This window comes from Cervus elaphus, chromosome 9 (assembly GCF_910594005.1).
Source record: "Cervus elaphus chromosome 9, mCerEla1.1, whole genome shotgun sequence".
NCBI classification, from domain to species: Eukaryota; Metazoa; Chordata; class Mammalia; order Artiodactyla; family Cervidae; genus Cervus; species Cervus elaphus.
The window spans coordinates 23,128,798-23,144,414 of NC_057823.1; the positions used below are offsets into that span (position 1 = coordinate 23,128,798).

At 48.7% G+C, this 15,617-nt stretch overlaps 1 protein-coding gene and 1 long non-coding RNA gene across 2 annotated transcripts; one reads left to right on the forward strand and one right to left on the reverse strand.

Moving 5' to 3' along the window:
- Window positions 1-3,332: 3,332 nt before the first annotated feature.
- On the reverse strand, window positions 3,333-6,745 carry S1PR4 (sphingosine-1-phosphate receptor 4). Its single transcript, XM_043912026.1, has 2 exons — window positions 6,618-6,745; window positions 3,333-6,036 (listed from the first exon to the last, which is right to left on the reverse strand). Exon 2 carries the CDS (start codon window positions 5,935-5,937, stop codon window positions 4,780-4,782), a length of 1,158 nt encoding a protein of 385 aa, XP_043767961.1. The 5' UTR covers window positions 5,938-6,036; window positions 6,618-6,745; the 3' UTR covers window positions 3,333-4,779.
- LOC122699723 lies at window positions 5,520-8,290 on the forward strand. Its single transcript, XR_006342665.1, has 3 exons — window positions 5,520-5,637; window positions 6,641-6,800; window positions 7,645-8,290. It is a non-coding gene; the product is annotated as an uncharacterized LOC122699723 (long non-coding RNA).
- The last annotated feature ends 7,327 nt before the right edge of the window (window positions 8,291-15,617 follow it).

The window sequence follows — 15,617 nt, forward strand, 5'->3', positions numbered from 1 at the left end:
ATGGGGAGTTTCAACTAATCCTGCTTTGTGGAGGTGAAACCTTGGAAACAAAAGAATAACTTGAAACATTCATTCTTGGTTTTCCAAAGAGGGAAGGAACTGGTATTCATTCATTCATTCATTAAAGAGGCAGTAATGACCCAGGGATCAAGAAGACACCTGTCTGAGTCTGAATCCCAATTCTGCCTCTTCCCAGCTGTGTGAACTTATGTGTTACCTAACCTCTCTGGGTCTCAGTTTCTCCATCTGTAACATGAAGTTAATGACAGTATCTGCCTCCTGGAGGTTTTGCAAGGATTAAATAAATTAACACACAGGTGATTAGAACAACAGAGTAGTCTTTAAGGCTTCGTTGTTATTATTCATTTATCTATGTTACCAAAAACAAGTTCATTCACAGTGAGGACAAACAAACCAAAACTTTGGGAGTTGGAGCAGAGAACGGTTTACTGCAGCGCCTTGCAAGTAGACCAATGGTTCATGCCTCATAAACTCATACTCCCCAAAGGGTTTCAGCAAAGCAAGGTGAGACAGGGACGTGATGATTATTGCAGACTTCTTAGTGTTGGAATCCTTTGTTCTTGCAGCTGGCCAGGAAGGACAGGATGTTCCTATAAACCTCCAGTGAGACAAATGTTATTCTCTGTTCTGCAACTTTTTACCTCTGTATGAATAGATTCAAGTTTCAGAGCCTTGAGGACAGGCTCTCCTGTATATTTCAGGCTATAATGCAACATTCTTGTACAAAAGGTGCAGAATCAGCATGACAGGCAACAGGGCACAAAGGTGAAAGTAAGAGGAACAGATCTAATAGGGAGTCAGATTTGTTCTTCCCTGTTACAAAAACACGCTTCCCAAGTGGTGCAGTGGTAAAGAATCCACCTGCGAATGCAGGAGACAAAGGAGACACGGGTTCGATCTTGGGGTCTGGAAGATCCCCTGGAGGAGGAAATGACAACCCACTCTAGTATTCTTGCCTGGAAAATTCCACAGATAGAGGAGCCTGACGGGTTGCAGTCCACGGGATCACAAGGAGTCAGACACGACTGAGCACTGAACACAGCACATTACACAAACATGCATAGTTTGAGAGCCTTTATATTCCTTGCCTTATCAACATCCCAAGAGGGCAGGAGATATCGGTATCTCCATTTTACAGATGAGGAAACTGAAACCCGTGGTGCATGGCAGAGCTGGGGAACAGCAATGGGTTACAGACACCTGAGCCACCTAAAAGCAGAGGACTGCATTCATGAGGACAGCGCCACCTCAGTAAGGGAGGTGGGGAATAAGGAGGTGAAGAGGTTTCAGTGGAAGGCATGCTGCTGGGACCAGTTATACCAGAGCTCTAGATCATGGAGCACCTCCCACCTGCTGGGCCCCGTGCTGTGTTTGGGACACAGCAGTGACCCAAACACTGTCACTAACTCCACTATCATGGAGCTCAAAGTCCGGGGGAGAAGGTGGATGTGTGACCAGGTGTGATTCGATCTGTGATGGAGATGCACAGGCAGATATGTGAGCCTGGAAGAGGGCTAAGGAAGAGGAGAAATCAGGGAGATTTCCTGGAGGAGGTGATGCTGAAGCTGAGACCTGAAGGATGCACAGGCCACTCTAGTGGGGTTAACAAAGACAGGTGCAAAGGTCCCAGATGGGAAGGAGCAGCAAATAGTCCAGTTCAGTCAAAGCAAAGTGTGACACTCACGGGGAGGAGGGGGCCATGGGGTCAACAGGCCCAACTCACACAGGCCCGGGGTTTCAGGTCAAGAGCTTCAAGGCAGCCCGGGCTTCACTCACCCCAAATTCCGCCAAGACCCCACCCACCTTGTCACTGTTCCACCCCCACACGTGGTCAGGAATCCGGAAAATATAAGAAGTATCCCAGGTTATGGGTTATCCAGGGGGCGCTCTGGGAAGGGAGAACCCATCTGCCGACGCCCAATGCAGGAGACACAGGAGACATGGGTTCGTTCCCTAGGTCAGGAAGATTCCCTGGAGAAGGGAACAGCAACCCACTCCAGTATTCTTGACTGGAGAATCCCATGGACAGAGGAACCTGGTAAGCCACAGTCCATGGGGTCGCAAAGAGTTCGACACGATTGAGTGACTGACGCAAGCATGCAATCCTAGCTTATACATGCTTAGAACTTTCCCTTCCCTGTCCCATAGCACTTCTGTGATGATGGATGGATTCTGTGTCTGCATTATCCAAAACAGTAGCCACAAGCCACATGTCCCATCAAGCACTCAAAATGGGGTTAGTGTGACCAAATGTCACGGGCCGAATTGTGTCTCCTCCAAAATTCACGTCTCAAAATCCTAATTCCCAACACCTCAGAAGAGGCCCTTATTTGGAAATAGGATTTTTATAGGTATAATTAGTTAATCTGAGTCACACTGAAATAGAATGGCCCTAATCCAATAGGATTGGTGTCCTTATGAAAAGGGGAGGGACTGCCCTGATGGCCCAGTGGTTAAAAATCCTCCTTCCAGAGAGATATCATGTGTCATCCCTTACATGTGGGCTCTAAAGAGAGATGATACAAATGAACTTACAAAACAGAAAGAGACTCATAAAGGACAAACTTATGGTTGCTGGTTGGGAAGAATGGGGGAAGGGATAGTTAGGGAGTTTGGGATTGACATGTACTCACTGCTACACTTAAAATGAATAACCAACAAGGACCTTCTATTAGCACATGGAATCCTGTTCAACTTTATGTGGCAACCTGGATGGGAGGGGAGTTTGGGAGAGAATGGATACATGTAATGGATGGATACATATATGGATACAAATGGATGAATACATATATGTATGGCTGAGTCTCTTCCCTGTTCATCTGAAACTATTGCAACTTTGTTTGTTATTTGGTTATACCCCAATACAAAATAAAAAGTTGAAAGAATCCACCTACCAATGCAGGGGACCTGTGTTTGATCCCTGGTCAGAGAACTAAGATCTCACGTGTTGCAGGACAACTAAGCCAGAATACCAAAACTCGAGAAAGCCCTCATGCCACAAAGAAGACCCAAAGCAGCACCCCCCCAAAAAAAAGAGTTGAGAATTTGGACACAGACGTGCAGGCAAACAGAACCCATGTGAAGATGGAGGCAGAGATGTGGGTGATGCATCTACAAGCCGAGGGATGCAAGACTGCCAGCGAACCCCCAGGATCCACAGGAGAGGGCTCAGAGGAACCAAGCCTGCTGGCACCTTGACCTCAGACTTGCAGCCTCCAGAGCTGTGAGCAAATACATTTCTGTTACTCAAGCACCCCCTCCCCAGTCTGTGATACTTGGCCACCGAAGCTCTGAGAAATGCACCGAGAAACTGAATTTTTAAAATTCATTTTAATTTTAAGTAGCCACATGTGGCTAATGGCTGCTTTACTGGACAGCACAGTCAACACATCCATCATGCCATCCCCTATCCTGCAGGGTAGAAATGGAGGCTCAGAACATAGCTGTCCCTTCTGGAGTGGCAGACAGGACGCTGCCCCAAGGACTTGGCAAGACAGAGGCAGAAAGACCCGTGGGCACTGTCTGGGCTGGGCGGATGGAGACAGAGAACTTCCCACTAGCCAAAAGTGGCTTACATTCAGAAGGTGTCCCCCTGTAGCACTGTGTGGTACCGTTGCTGCGAGTCCTGTGGACTGCTTAAATTCGAACGCATTCTAAGTCAGTTTCTTCAGTCCCATTGACCTCTTACTGAGGGCTCAGTAGCCATACGGGAGGGAGGGTTCCCATACTGGGAAACACGGATGTAGAACATTCCACTCCCGCCGGATGTTGCTCTGACACACTGATGCCTGCTCGCCACAGCGAAAGCACTGAGCGAGTACCGACAGCCTCCTGCAGTGAGTTCCGTCTGCCCTCAGCCCATTTTACAGATGGGGAAGGGAGAGGCAGTTAGTGCTAAAGCATCTCCCTCTCTGTGGGACTCCAGACTGAGTCCCAAAAGATGCAGAAGCCAGAGGTGGGGGGAGGAGGCTGCCCAGAACCCAAGACGAGAGATAGGGCAGGCAAAGGGGAAGTGAACGGGAAGGGGTGGGTGTCAATGTCACCGCCCCCACCCCCTCCTGGGAGCCTCCCAAAGCTTACACCCACCTTCAACAGAGTGGTTCGGTCACACACATGTGTGCACAAGCACACACACTCAGACAAGAGGCTTGCCACACACAAGGATATCTGTGCACACCAGCGCACGCTGCTCACCAGCACAACTTGCTCTGCCCTCGACCTCTCTATCCCTCTCTAACACACACATACAGTCTCACCCACACCAAACCCCTTGCCGTCACAACCACACCCCCCAGCACACAGACCCATGGCGCTGCCTGGCCACTGGCCCAGCTCCAGAAGACCCACAGCCCTCATGCATTCCCCTGACACCAGCTGTGAATGAGGGACCGCACCATCTCATCCCACCACTGAATTTCCTGTTCCCAGGGCATCCACCCACTCCTCCCCAGCCCACCCCCACCGAGGCCCAGAGAGGGGCTGGGACTTCCTGAGTCACACGGGAGGGGGGCGCACACAGCAAACCCATTGATCTCCAGTCCAGCGCGCTCTCGGTTCCAACCAGCCGTTGCCTCACGCTCCACAACCACTATGGGAGATCCACTTGGTGCCAGCAGCCCCAGGAGGCTTCCGGGAGCACCGCGGGGCCCTGGGATGCAGGCCCCTGGCGGCTAACCGGTTCCTTCCTCTTCTTCAGGCCCGACTGCAGCATCCCTGCACGGGGATCGAGGCTGCTGAATCACCACCCCGACCTTGGGTTCAGACACTCCGCACGCTAGAGACACTGGTCAGGGGCTCCCGCATCCGGAAGCTGTGCGATCGAGAGCCCCGAAAGCTGTCCCTCGGCCTCAGTGAGCTGTCGGTGTTGGAGGCTGCAGAGTGAGCCTCGACGGCCTGAGCCAGGCAGTCCCCAGGCCCTCGAAGCCCTAGCCGGAGACATGCGCCGCACAGGAAGCCCACCACGGCCCGGCACACCTCCCGGCTGCGGAAGGAGTAGATGATAGGGTTGACCGCCGAGTTGAGCACGGCCAGCGCCAGGATCCAGTCCATGCCCCGCAGGTACTCCTGCGCCCAGATGTTGGAGCCGAAGATATCGGCCAGCAGCAGGCCGAAGAGCGGGCCCCAGCACACCACGAAGGCCACCAGGATCATGAGTACCGTCTTGAGCAGCCGGCGGGCCTTGCGGCGTGCTGGGGTGCTGGGCGCCTTCTGCCCGTTGGCGCGCACCACTCGGAAGATGGCCCCGTAAAGTATCATGATGGTGGCCAGGATGCAAGCGAAGACCACCACGCAGAAGAGGATGTAGTCTTTGGAGTAGAGCGGGAGGAGACTGGAGCACCGTTGGAAGGCGCACACGCAGTTCCAGCCGAGCAGGGGCAGCAGGCCGAGGAGCGCCGCCAGCAGCCAGCACAGCCCGATGAAGCTGCACACGCGGCCCCTCTTGGTGGCCCCGCTCTCTGCCACTGGCCGCACCATGGTGGCGAAACGCTCGCCGGCCGTGAACAGCAGGCTGAAGGTGGAGGCGGCCAGCGCCATGAAGAGCAGGCCCTCGCGCAGGAACCACTGGGACGGCGCCAGGCGGAAGGTGTGCGCCCCCGACAGCAGCACGTTGGCCAGGTATGCGGCGCCGGTGAGCAGATCGCTGAGCGTGATGTTCACCAGGCAGTAGTAGACCCAGCGCCGGGAGCGCATGCGGCTGGCGATGGCCACCAGCACCAGCAGGTTCTCCAGCACCACCAGGCAGCTCACGGCCACGAACAGCCCTCGCAGCACCCCTAGGCCGACCTCCTCCGCTCCGGCGCGCCCCGCCAGCCGCCCAGAGTGGTTGTAGTGCAGGACAATGAGCCGGCTGTGCCCGCCGGCCGCCAGCAGCTGGCAGGACTCGGGGTCCCCCGTCGGGGTCCCCGTGGCGTTCATTGCGGTCCCCCTCCCCGAGGGCAGACTGAGGCCCCGGGGTGGGGTGGTTCGTTCGCCCCAAGCAGGGTGGAGCCGCTAGCCTGGCCCGGCCTTGGTTTCCTGTTATTTGAAATTTCCTGTTATGTTCAAGGTACCCCCCTGGGTGGGGGTGAGGCTGAGATGGGGAGGGGCATCCAACGGTCGGCTCCCATCCTTACTCCCAGAGGGCAGGGCGCTGCGGTCACCCCCTGCCGCCCCCTTCCGGTCCTCGAAAGACCATTGAGGGTGGGGTCCCCGCCCCCACCCCCTCACTCCCTCTAGAGAGTGGGTAGCGGGTTCCTTTGTGGCACCCAGGCTGGACGACTCTCCCGCCCCCACCAACAACTCCTTGCAGGCCGGTCCAACTGTTCCATCACCTGCTCCTCAACCTCCCCAGGCCCGCCTGGCACACAGTAGGTGCTAAATAAGTGTGTGCCGAGTGGCTGCACACACAGAAGCACTGCCAGCTCCCTCATCGATGGTGCGGTTTTACCCCCATTTTATCCTCACAACAGGGCCAGGACCGAACAGTTCTCAGAGGGGAAACTGAGGCCGGGAGAGGGGCAGTCCCAGGGGAACCCTGCTGAAGAACACACAGCAGGGAGGTGAACCCCATGCACCCACACACCCACGCAGGTCTGGATGGGGGGGACCCTCCTTACCCGGGTTTTCTGTTGTTTTCCAGCCCCTGAGCTGACCTTGCTAGCAGCAAAGCTGCAAGGAACCCACACCCAGGGCAGCACCTCACCTCTGGAGGGAGGAGAGGTTCACAGAAGTGGGGAGCTCACACCCAAACTGCTCGACCTCCCTCAGAATGACTCAACCTGAGAAGGTTGAGGGCCGAGGTGTGTGGGGACCAGGTGGGGGAGAGGAAGTGGGGGGTGATGTGTGGAGTGATGCTGGGGGAGCCTGAGGGGGGAGGCATGGGTATCTGAGGGGCTCCCGTAGCCCCCCTGAGTGGAGGATGGGCAGGACGTGGGGCCTGAGGGCAGCCCAGGGCTTGGGGCCCGCCCTGCAGCCCTCCCCTGAGTTCACTGTTCAGCTCTGGAGCAGGACAGTTCCAGGGACGGGAAGGGGGCTGCACTCCAGAGGCAGCCACATATAATCACTGGAGGTGACCAAGCAGAAACAGGTCTGAGGTGGGAAGGGGCTGGGAGGAGGGGCTATGCAGGCAGGTGGGGAGAGCGAGGAGGGCACGGGCAGTGAAGTCTTTGCTCAGGTACTGCCCTGTGCAGTAGGACCACCGAGCCCCAGTCCCAGCCTCACTAGGGACCCCCGACCCAGGCACACTCAGAGAGAGACACATGCATAGTCTGAGCCTGGACCCTGGACTGAACCTTGACCCCAGGCTGAATCCTGACCTCGGTTAAGCCCACAACCATAGGCTGACTCCACCCCTGACCCCTGACCCTTGCTGAGACTTGACCCTGAACTGAGCCCTGATTGCAAGCTAAGCCCTGATCCTATTGAACCCCAACCCTGAATAAACCCCATCCCCAGGTGAGCCCCTGACTCAGCCTAGAAGAGCGAAGAACTAGACTGAAATGTTATGAGAGAGCAGGGTTTGACTAAATTGAGGCCAAGCTGTCCAACTGTGGTGACCTTATGCCATGAATTACCTGCTGCTTAGGTGAAAAGCCATATGTGCATTATAACTTATTTAAACTTACGATTATCCTTATGTTACAGAAGAGCAGTCCCCCTTCAGAAATTCATTCTGAAGACACAGCTCTAACAATACCCAAGTGAGGATGGAGAAGATTATTCACTGTCATTTGTAAATGCAAAATATTGGAAGCAGCCCACATGTCTGTATACAGGAGAGAGACTGATGTATTACACTGCACTTCAGAATGGAGTACTACACAGCCATGAAAAAGAATAAGGTTCATTTCTGTGATGGAATGGGGTGATTTCCAAGACATATTGTTAAGTTGAGGGGGAACAAGAGTATAGGTAATATGTTACCTTTTGTATAATAAAGAAGAGGGAATAAAATATCCACATATTTGCTTGTTTTTGCAAAATGAAAGGTAAAGCAAGAAGCAATCAAATTGGTTACCTACAAGAGTGACTGGGATTGAAATTTAAGAAAGGAGGGGATAACATCCTTTGTATTTTCCTTTTGGTATAATTTTTAAACTGTTGTTGCATTCTATATTCAACAAAAATTTAAATCAACAACAATGGAGAACAAAAGCTTTAAGATGGAATATAGAGACATCTCTGGTGGTCCAGTGGTTAAGACTCTGCACTTCCACCGCAGGGAGCATGGGTTTGATCCCTTGTTGGAGAACAAAGATCCCACATGCATGCAGTGCGGCCAAAAAAGAAAAAAAATAAAAGATGGGATATAAGTAGAAAACAAATGAACTGAACGATATTTCAAATGAAAAACATAACCACCCAGAAATAGAAAAGAACCAACTTATGCAACTTGTGGACACGGTACTGATTCTAAAGACAAAAGGAACTTTAAAAAAATTTTTAAACTTGGTTCAGTACATTTGTGTGTTCCGGAGTGGCATAGGTATAGTGATTCTGAAACTCTCATGTGTATTATGGGACTGAGCGAACTAGCAAGTGTGTTGATATTATTAAGAATCGGATCTTTCGTGGGGGAGAAAGAAGGTGCAAAGATAAAATGGAAGAATCCCATAGGAACAGAAAGAGATTAAGGTATCCATGTGGACTTGATAGTTAAACAAAAATCTACTTCCTAACTTTGTCCACTGAGACAACCCAATAGGAATGAGTGCACCTAGCACCTAGATCTTGGCTTCTAAATATCATCCCCTCAGAAAGGCGGGGAGGGGAATGCAGGACTCTTGGGAGAAATGGCAGAATCCAGGAAGTATACAAGGTGAGGCTGGAATCTCTTGGTGCATCAAAGAGTAAGGAAGGGCTCCCAGAAGGATGGGACCCATCGGAGAGATACAGGCTGGACAAATCTGGGACAATTTGATTGTGAACCATTGTTGTTCAGTCACTAAATCGTGTCACCATGAACTGAAGCATGCCAATCTTCCCTGTCCTTCCCTTTCTCCCAGAATTTGCTCAAATTCACGTCAATGGAGTCAGTGATGCTATCTATCTCATCCTCCGTTGCCCCCTTCTCCTCCTGCCTTCAATCTTTGCCAGCATCGGGGTCTTTTCCAATGAGTCAGCTCTTTGCATCACGTGGCCAAAGTATTGGAGCTTCAGTTTCAGCATCAGTCCTTCCAGTGAATATTCAGGGTTGATTTTCTTTTGGATTGACTGGTTTGTTCTCTGCGCAGTCCAGGGGACATTCAAGAGTCTTCTCCAGCATCACAGTTGGAAAGCATCGATGGATGGTCTTAAAATCATATAGACAGAAAATAGGATGGTGGATGCAGGGGCAGGGGAGGAAGAATTCAGATTTAGTATTTAATGAGAAGAGAGTTTCAGCTTTATAAGGTGAAAAGAAAGAGTTCTGCAGATAGAATGTGGTGGTGACATTTGCAAACATTACAAATGTATTCATTCAGTCCTACCTCTGAAATGGATGCTCAACATGTTCATTTATGTTATGTTTATTTTACCACAGTAAAAAACAATTTTGAAGGGACTTCCCTGGTGGTCTAGTAGCTAGGACCCCATGCTCCCAATGCAGAGGGCCCAGGTTTGATCCTTGGTCGGGTAACTACATCCCACATGCCACAACTAAGACCCGGTGCAGCCAAATAAATAAATATTTTTTAAAATTAGAAAAAAGGAATGATCTTTCCGTATGATCCAGCAATTCCACTCCCAGGCATTCACTCAAAAAGAGTTAGAAAAAAAATCACCTTTTGATAATTAGCCCAGCAATAATGGACCCAAACAAGATTGATCAGTGGAGAGCTTCCCCGGTGGCTCAGTGGTAAATAATCTGCCTTCTAGTGCAGGAGATACCAGTTTGATCCCTGGTCTGGGAGGATCCCATATGCTGAGGAGCAGCTAAGCCCATGCACCACTACTATTGAATTTGGGCTCTAGAGCTAGGGAGCCACAGTTTTCAAAGCCCAAGTGCCCCAGATCCTGTGCTCCACAATAGGAGAAGTCACTGCAATGAGAAGCCCAGCACTGCAAGTAGAGAGTAGCCCCCGCTCGCCACAACTAGAGAAAGCCTGTGCTCAGCAACAAAGACCCAGCACAGTAAAAAATAAATTCATCAGTGGATGTTAAAGTGATTGGGTGGAAGTTTGAGGAGAAGAAGTAATCTCAAAGTATGTTCCTACAGATGACTTAGCAATTACAAATGCCTTACTTAGAACCTTTACTAAGAAGTGAATAGCTTCTTAGCAATTACAAATGCCTTACTAAGAAGTGAATAGCTTCTTAACCAAGCCATCCAGGTGAACACACTGGGAATGAGGACAACATGGGCTTTTGTGGGCCTCCTGATATGAGGCACCGAGGAGGACACATTGCTTCTGGGATATTCCTACCAAACATAGACCACCTGCATTTGATCATGGGAGCTATCAGACAAACCCACACTGAGGGACAAGGTCGTAACAGCTATAAAGTGTGTGCGTGTGTGTGTGTGTGTGTGTGTGCGTGCGCGTGCGCGCATGCGCACACACTAAGTCACTTCAGTCCTGTCCAACTCTTTTGAGACCCCATGGATCATAGCCCACTAGGCTCCTTTCTCCCTGGGATTTCTCAGGCAAGAATACTGGAGTGGGTTGCCATTTCCTCCTCCAGGGGATTTTCCCCACTCAGAAATCAAACTCACATCTCCTCATCTCCTGCATTGGAGATAGATTCTTTACCACTGAGCCACCTGGGAAGCCTGAAAGGTATTAAGAGACAACAACAGCAACAACGAAAAGCCTGAAACTGACTTAGAAGAAAGGAGATCAGAGATACATGGAATTATGTGCAATAAGTGATCCTCGACTGAATACACCACTGGTGGAGAGTGAAGGGTGGGGAGGGGAGCGTTGCTATATAAGACAATATTAAAACAACTTGTGACACTTTCATACAGGCTGTATATTAGATTCTATTATTACCTCAGTGCTAGATTTCCTGAATTTGACCATCCTGGTTACTTAACAAGAGGTGTTTTTTTGTTTGCAGGAAATACATGGGTTTTTGTTTTGGTTTTGAGTCAAAGTGCATGATGCCGCCAGCTAACTGTCAAATTATTTAGAAAAGATTAAGAAAAAGAACAAAATTATTTTGTGCATATTCTTTAGGGAATAGATTATATACTTTTAGATTATGATTATAGAGAAATGTAAAGCAAAAGATTAACTGTGGGAAGCTCTAGCTCAAGGGTGGGCAGACTTTTTCTGCAAAGAGCCAAACTAACAATCTTTGGTGTTGAGGGCCAGGCAGTCTCTGTCACAGTGACTCTGCTGTCATGAAGAAAGCTGCCCCCAACGATTTGTAAATGAATGGGTGTGGTCATGTGCCAATAAAACTTTATTTACAAAGCAGGCTTAGAGTAGGTAGTGAGCCATGCTGACCTAGAGGAAGCCTTTATGGGGATTCATTATCATCATCTTGCAACTTCTGTAGGCCTGAAATATTTTCAGAGTCAAAAGATAAGTGAAGAAAATGTGGATTTCTTAACTTTGTGGTCTTGTGATGGTCTCTAAATATCAAGAGGAAGCAGGGGGCCTTCCCTGCTGGTCCAGTGGATAAGACTCCGTGCTTATCTCAGGGAGCCCAGACTCGATCCTTTGTCAGGGAACTGGATCCCACATGCTGCAACTAACTTAAGACCCAGTACAGCCAAATGAACAAAATTAATACGTTAATTTTTTTTTAGAAAAAAAAGGAAACAGGGCTCCTTGGGGAAACGACTGGATCCAAGGCTGGAGCTGTGAAGTATGAGATGATCAGAAAGCATCTCACTATGCCAGAACTATGAGCTCTTAAGACCACTGCGTCACATCACAAGGACTTAGGGGCCAACTCGCAGAGGCTACCATTGGCCAGAGAAGGCAAATAGCAGAGACATCACCTTGCAGAAAAATGTCCATATTGTCAAAGCTATAGATTTTCCAGCAGTCATGTATGGATGTGAGAGCTGGACCATAAAGAAGGCTGAGCACCAAAGAATTGATGCTTTAGAACTGTGGTGCTTGAGAAGACTCTCGAGTGTCTTGGACAGCAAGGAAATCAAACCAGTTAATCCTAAAGGAAATCAACTCTGAATATTCTTTAGAATGACTGATGCTGAAGCTAAAGCTACAATCCTTTAGCTACCTGATGCGAGGAGCCGACTCATTGGAAAAGACCCTGATACTGGGAAAGATTGAGGGCAGGAGGAGAAGGGGGTGACAGAGGATGAGATGGTTGGATAGCATCACTGACTCAATGGACATGAGTTTGAGCAAACTCTGGAAGATAGTGAAGGACAGGGAAGCCTGGCATGCTGCAGTCCATGGGGGTCACAAAAAGTCGGACATGGCTGAGCAACTGAACAACGAAGGGAAGAACAAGATGTATGGTGTGTAGAAGCACATCTAAAGTTACATCCATGAGTTCATAGTGACACGAAGGAGAAAATAAAACCCTTTGGTGATCTTTCGTGGCTATTAAGGAACTAACTCATTATTATGAAAAATGCTAAAGAAAAACAAGAATCAGGCCTTAACCTTTTCTTTCCTGCACAGCTTTTATTTCTGGATAACCAATTACTTGATAGGGGAAAGATATTTTGATCATAATACATTAAATTTTTTTTAATCGTGGTAAAACACATGTGGCATGAATTATCACTTTAACCATTTTTAAGGGCAGAAAGTGGCTTTAAAAACATTCACATTGTCTTGCAGCCACCACCACCACCATCTCCAGAGCTTTCTCATCTTCCCAAATGGAAACTCTGCCCCCATGAAACATTGATTCCTTCTCCCCCTCCCCCAGTCTCTGGCCCCACCATCTACTTCCTGTCTCTGTGGATCTGACTCCTCTAGGGACCTCCTGTGAGTGGGATCAGCCAGTGTGTGTCCTTCTGTGTCTGGATTACTTCACTGAGCATAAGGTCCCCAAGGTTCATGCATGTTGTAGCGTGTGTCAGGATCTCCTTCCTTGTTGAGGCTAAATCATATTTCATTGTATGGACGGACCGTATTTGTTTAACCATCCATCTCTCAATGGACATTTGGATTGCTTCCTCCTTTTGGCTATTAGAAATAATGCTGCTGTGAACATGGGTGTACAAATATCTCTTCCAAGACCTTGCTTTCAGTTCTTTTGGGTGAGCTGGGTTGTTGAATAGAAAAATTGCAGGCAATAAATGCAGAAGAAATTGCAAGTATTCAAAGCCACCATTTTTGCAACCCTGAATGATGTATGTAAGTGATGATCATCGGTGGCCACTAAGATTATTAGGAGAGAGAAATTTCTTATTGGGAGAGTCACAATGGATGAGTCAGACTGATGCCCCCTGAACCCACTGGCCAATTTTAATGAGAAGAGAGAGGGACATACACACAGACACAGGACCAACTGGCTGTTGTGCGGTTACACGTCTCATGGGGAGAGACACAGATACAGACAGAGAACCAATGAGATGCTATGTGTCATCTGGGGAGCTCACACCACCTAGAAAGTCTGTTCATATATCTAGGCAGGTCATTCACAGGGATTACAGGGCACAGAGGAGCCCATTGAGCCACACCTGGAAAGCAGCCCACCAGTTAGGAAGCTGAGAAACTCTACCAGACAAATAATCTCATTTATTCAACAAATAAATGGCAAAAAAAAAAAGGTTGAGTGATAGTTATAGGTGAAAAGCTTCTTAAGAGATAGAAAAACCAAGAGGTTTCCCAGGTGGTGTAGTGGTAAAGAATCCACCTGCCAGTGCAGGAGATGCAAGAGACATGGGCTCGATCCCTGAGTCGGGAAGATCCCCTCAAGAAGGAAATGGCAACCCACTCCAGTGTTCTTGCCCAGAAAATTCCAAGGAGACAGAGGAGCCTAGCAGGCTACAGTCCACGGGGTCCCAATGAGTCAGATACAACTGAGTGACTGAACTGAACAGCAACCAAACACCACATGTAGGCTTTGTTTGGGTCGTGACTCAAACGAACCAACTGTGAAAAAAAAAGCCACAGATAGCATTTCATCAACTGTGATGAGACATTTTCCCACCAGGGACCCACCCGTCTGAGAGCGACCCTGCAGGACTCTTGCCCAAAATGCATGGCGTTAATCACATTGTGAGCAAACCTCAGACAAACCCAAACTGTGGGACTGTTCTACAAAATAACCAGGCAGAATTCTTTAAACAGGCCATGACAAAGGCTGAGGAACCATCAGCCAGGAAGGAGACGAAGATCAGGAGGTGCAGTGTGGAATCCTGGCCCAGACAGAGGGCAGAAGAGGGGAAAAACTGACCAAATTCTAGCAAGTCTAGAGGTTAGGTAATAGCAGGATGGTTGATGTGAATTCCCCAGCTTCTATAACCTGGTTCATAGCATGTTACCTAAGAGGTTCACATCAGAGGAAGCTGGGTGAAGGGTGTTCTGGAACTCTACACTATTGCTGCAACTTTTCCGTAAATCTAAAATGATTACAAAATGAAAAGCTTTAGGGAATCCCTTGGTGGTCCAGTGGTTAGAACTCCGAGCTTTCACTACCAAGGGCCCTCGTTCAGTCCCTGGTGGGGAAATTAAGATCCCACAAGCCATACAGTGCGGCCAAAAAAAAAAAAAAAAAAAGGCTTTAGAAAAGACATTTACAAGACACACGGGGAAATGTGAGTACCTACTGGACATTAAATACACAGGGATCATTGCTAACTTTTTTAGACGTATTCATGTTGCATTATACTTATTCTTTTTAGAAGTGAGTTTTGTCTTTTGTTTTTTACAATTTTAAGCTTTTAAGCTTTTATTGGTATTGTCTTTTTGCTTGTTTTTGGCAGTGCCATGAGAGGCATGTGCGATCTTACTTCCCCTGCAGGGGGTGGAACCCAAGCCCTCTCCATTGGAAGCTCAGAGTCCCTAGAAAGGTCTTTATATTCTAGAAAGATGTGAATGAAATGGTACTGTATCCGGGAAAATGAAAGTAACCAAGAGGCAGATTTCTCTGGTGACTCAGACAGTAAAGAATTCGCCTGCAATGCAGGAGATGCAGGACATGAGGGTTCGATCCCTGGGTCAGGAAGATCCCCTGGAGAAGGGAATGGCTACCCACTCTGACTTTCACTTTCAAGAGGCAGAAGGGGCAGGGAGGGAGGATGGAGAGATATGCATGGAACAGGCGTGAAGAACTATCACTTGTGAGATGACGGGGTTTGTGTACTACGTTCAAGGTCAACTTAGCCTTCAGGCTCAGGGCTCACAGCACTTTCAGGGGTCCATGAGATGTGTTAATTTTCATTCCCTTTTAAGATCCAAAGAGGAAAATGAATAGGCTAGTCATGAATACATAACAACAAACCCAGTCTGGAATTTCATTCTTCTTTCTACCAACTGGGTTGTAAAAAATAATTTTAAATATTGTTTTATCAAGGAAGAAGCCCATGAAAGCAAAAGTGCCTCAGACTCATGAGAGTCTTAATGGCTAGTCTCCCTGCATTGGGAGGTTTTATATTTTCCATCTTACAAAGGTTTTATTTTTTAAAAATTTATTTACTTACTTGTTTACTTATTTGGCTGGACCAGGTCTTAGTTGTGGCATGTGGGATTTAG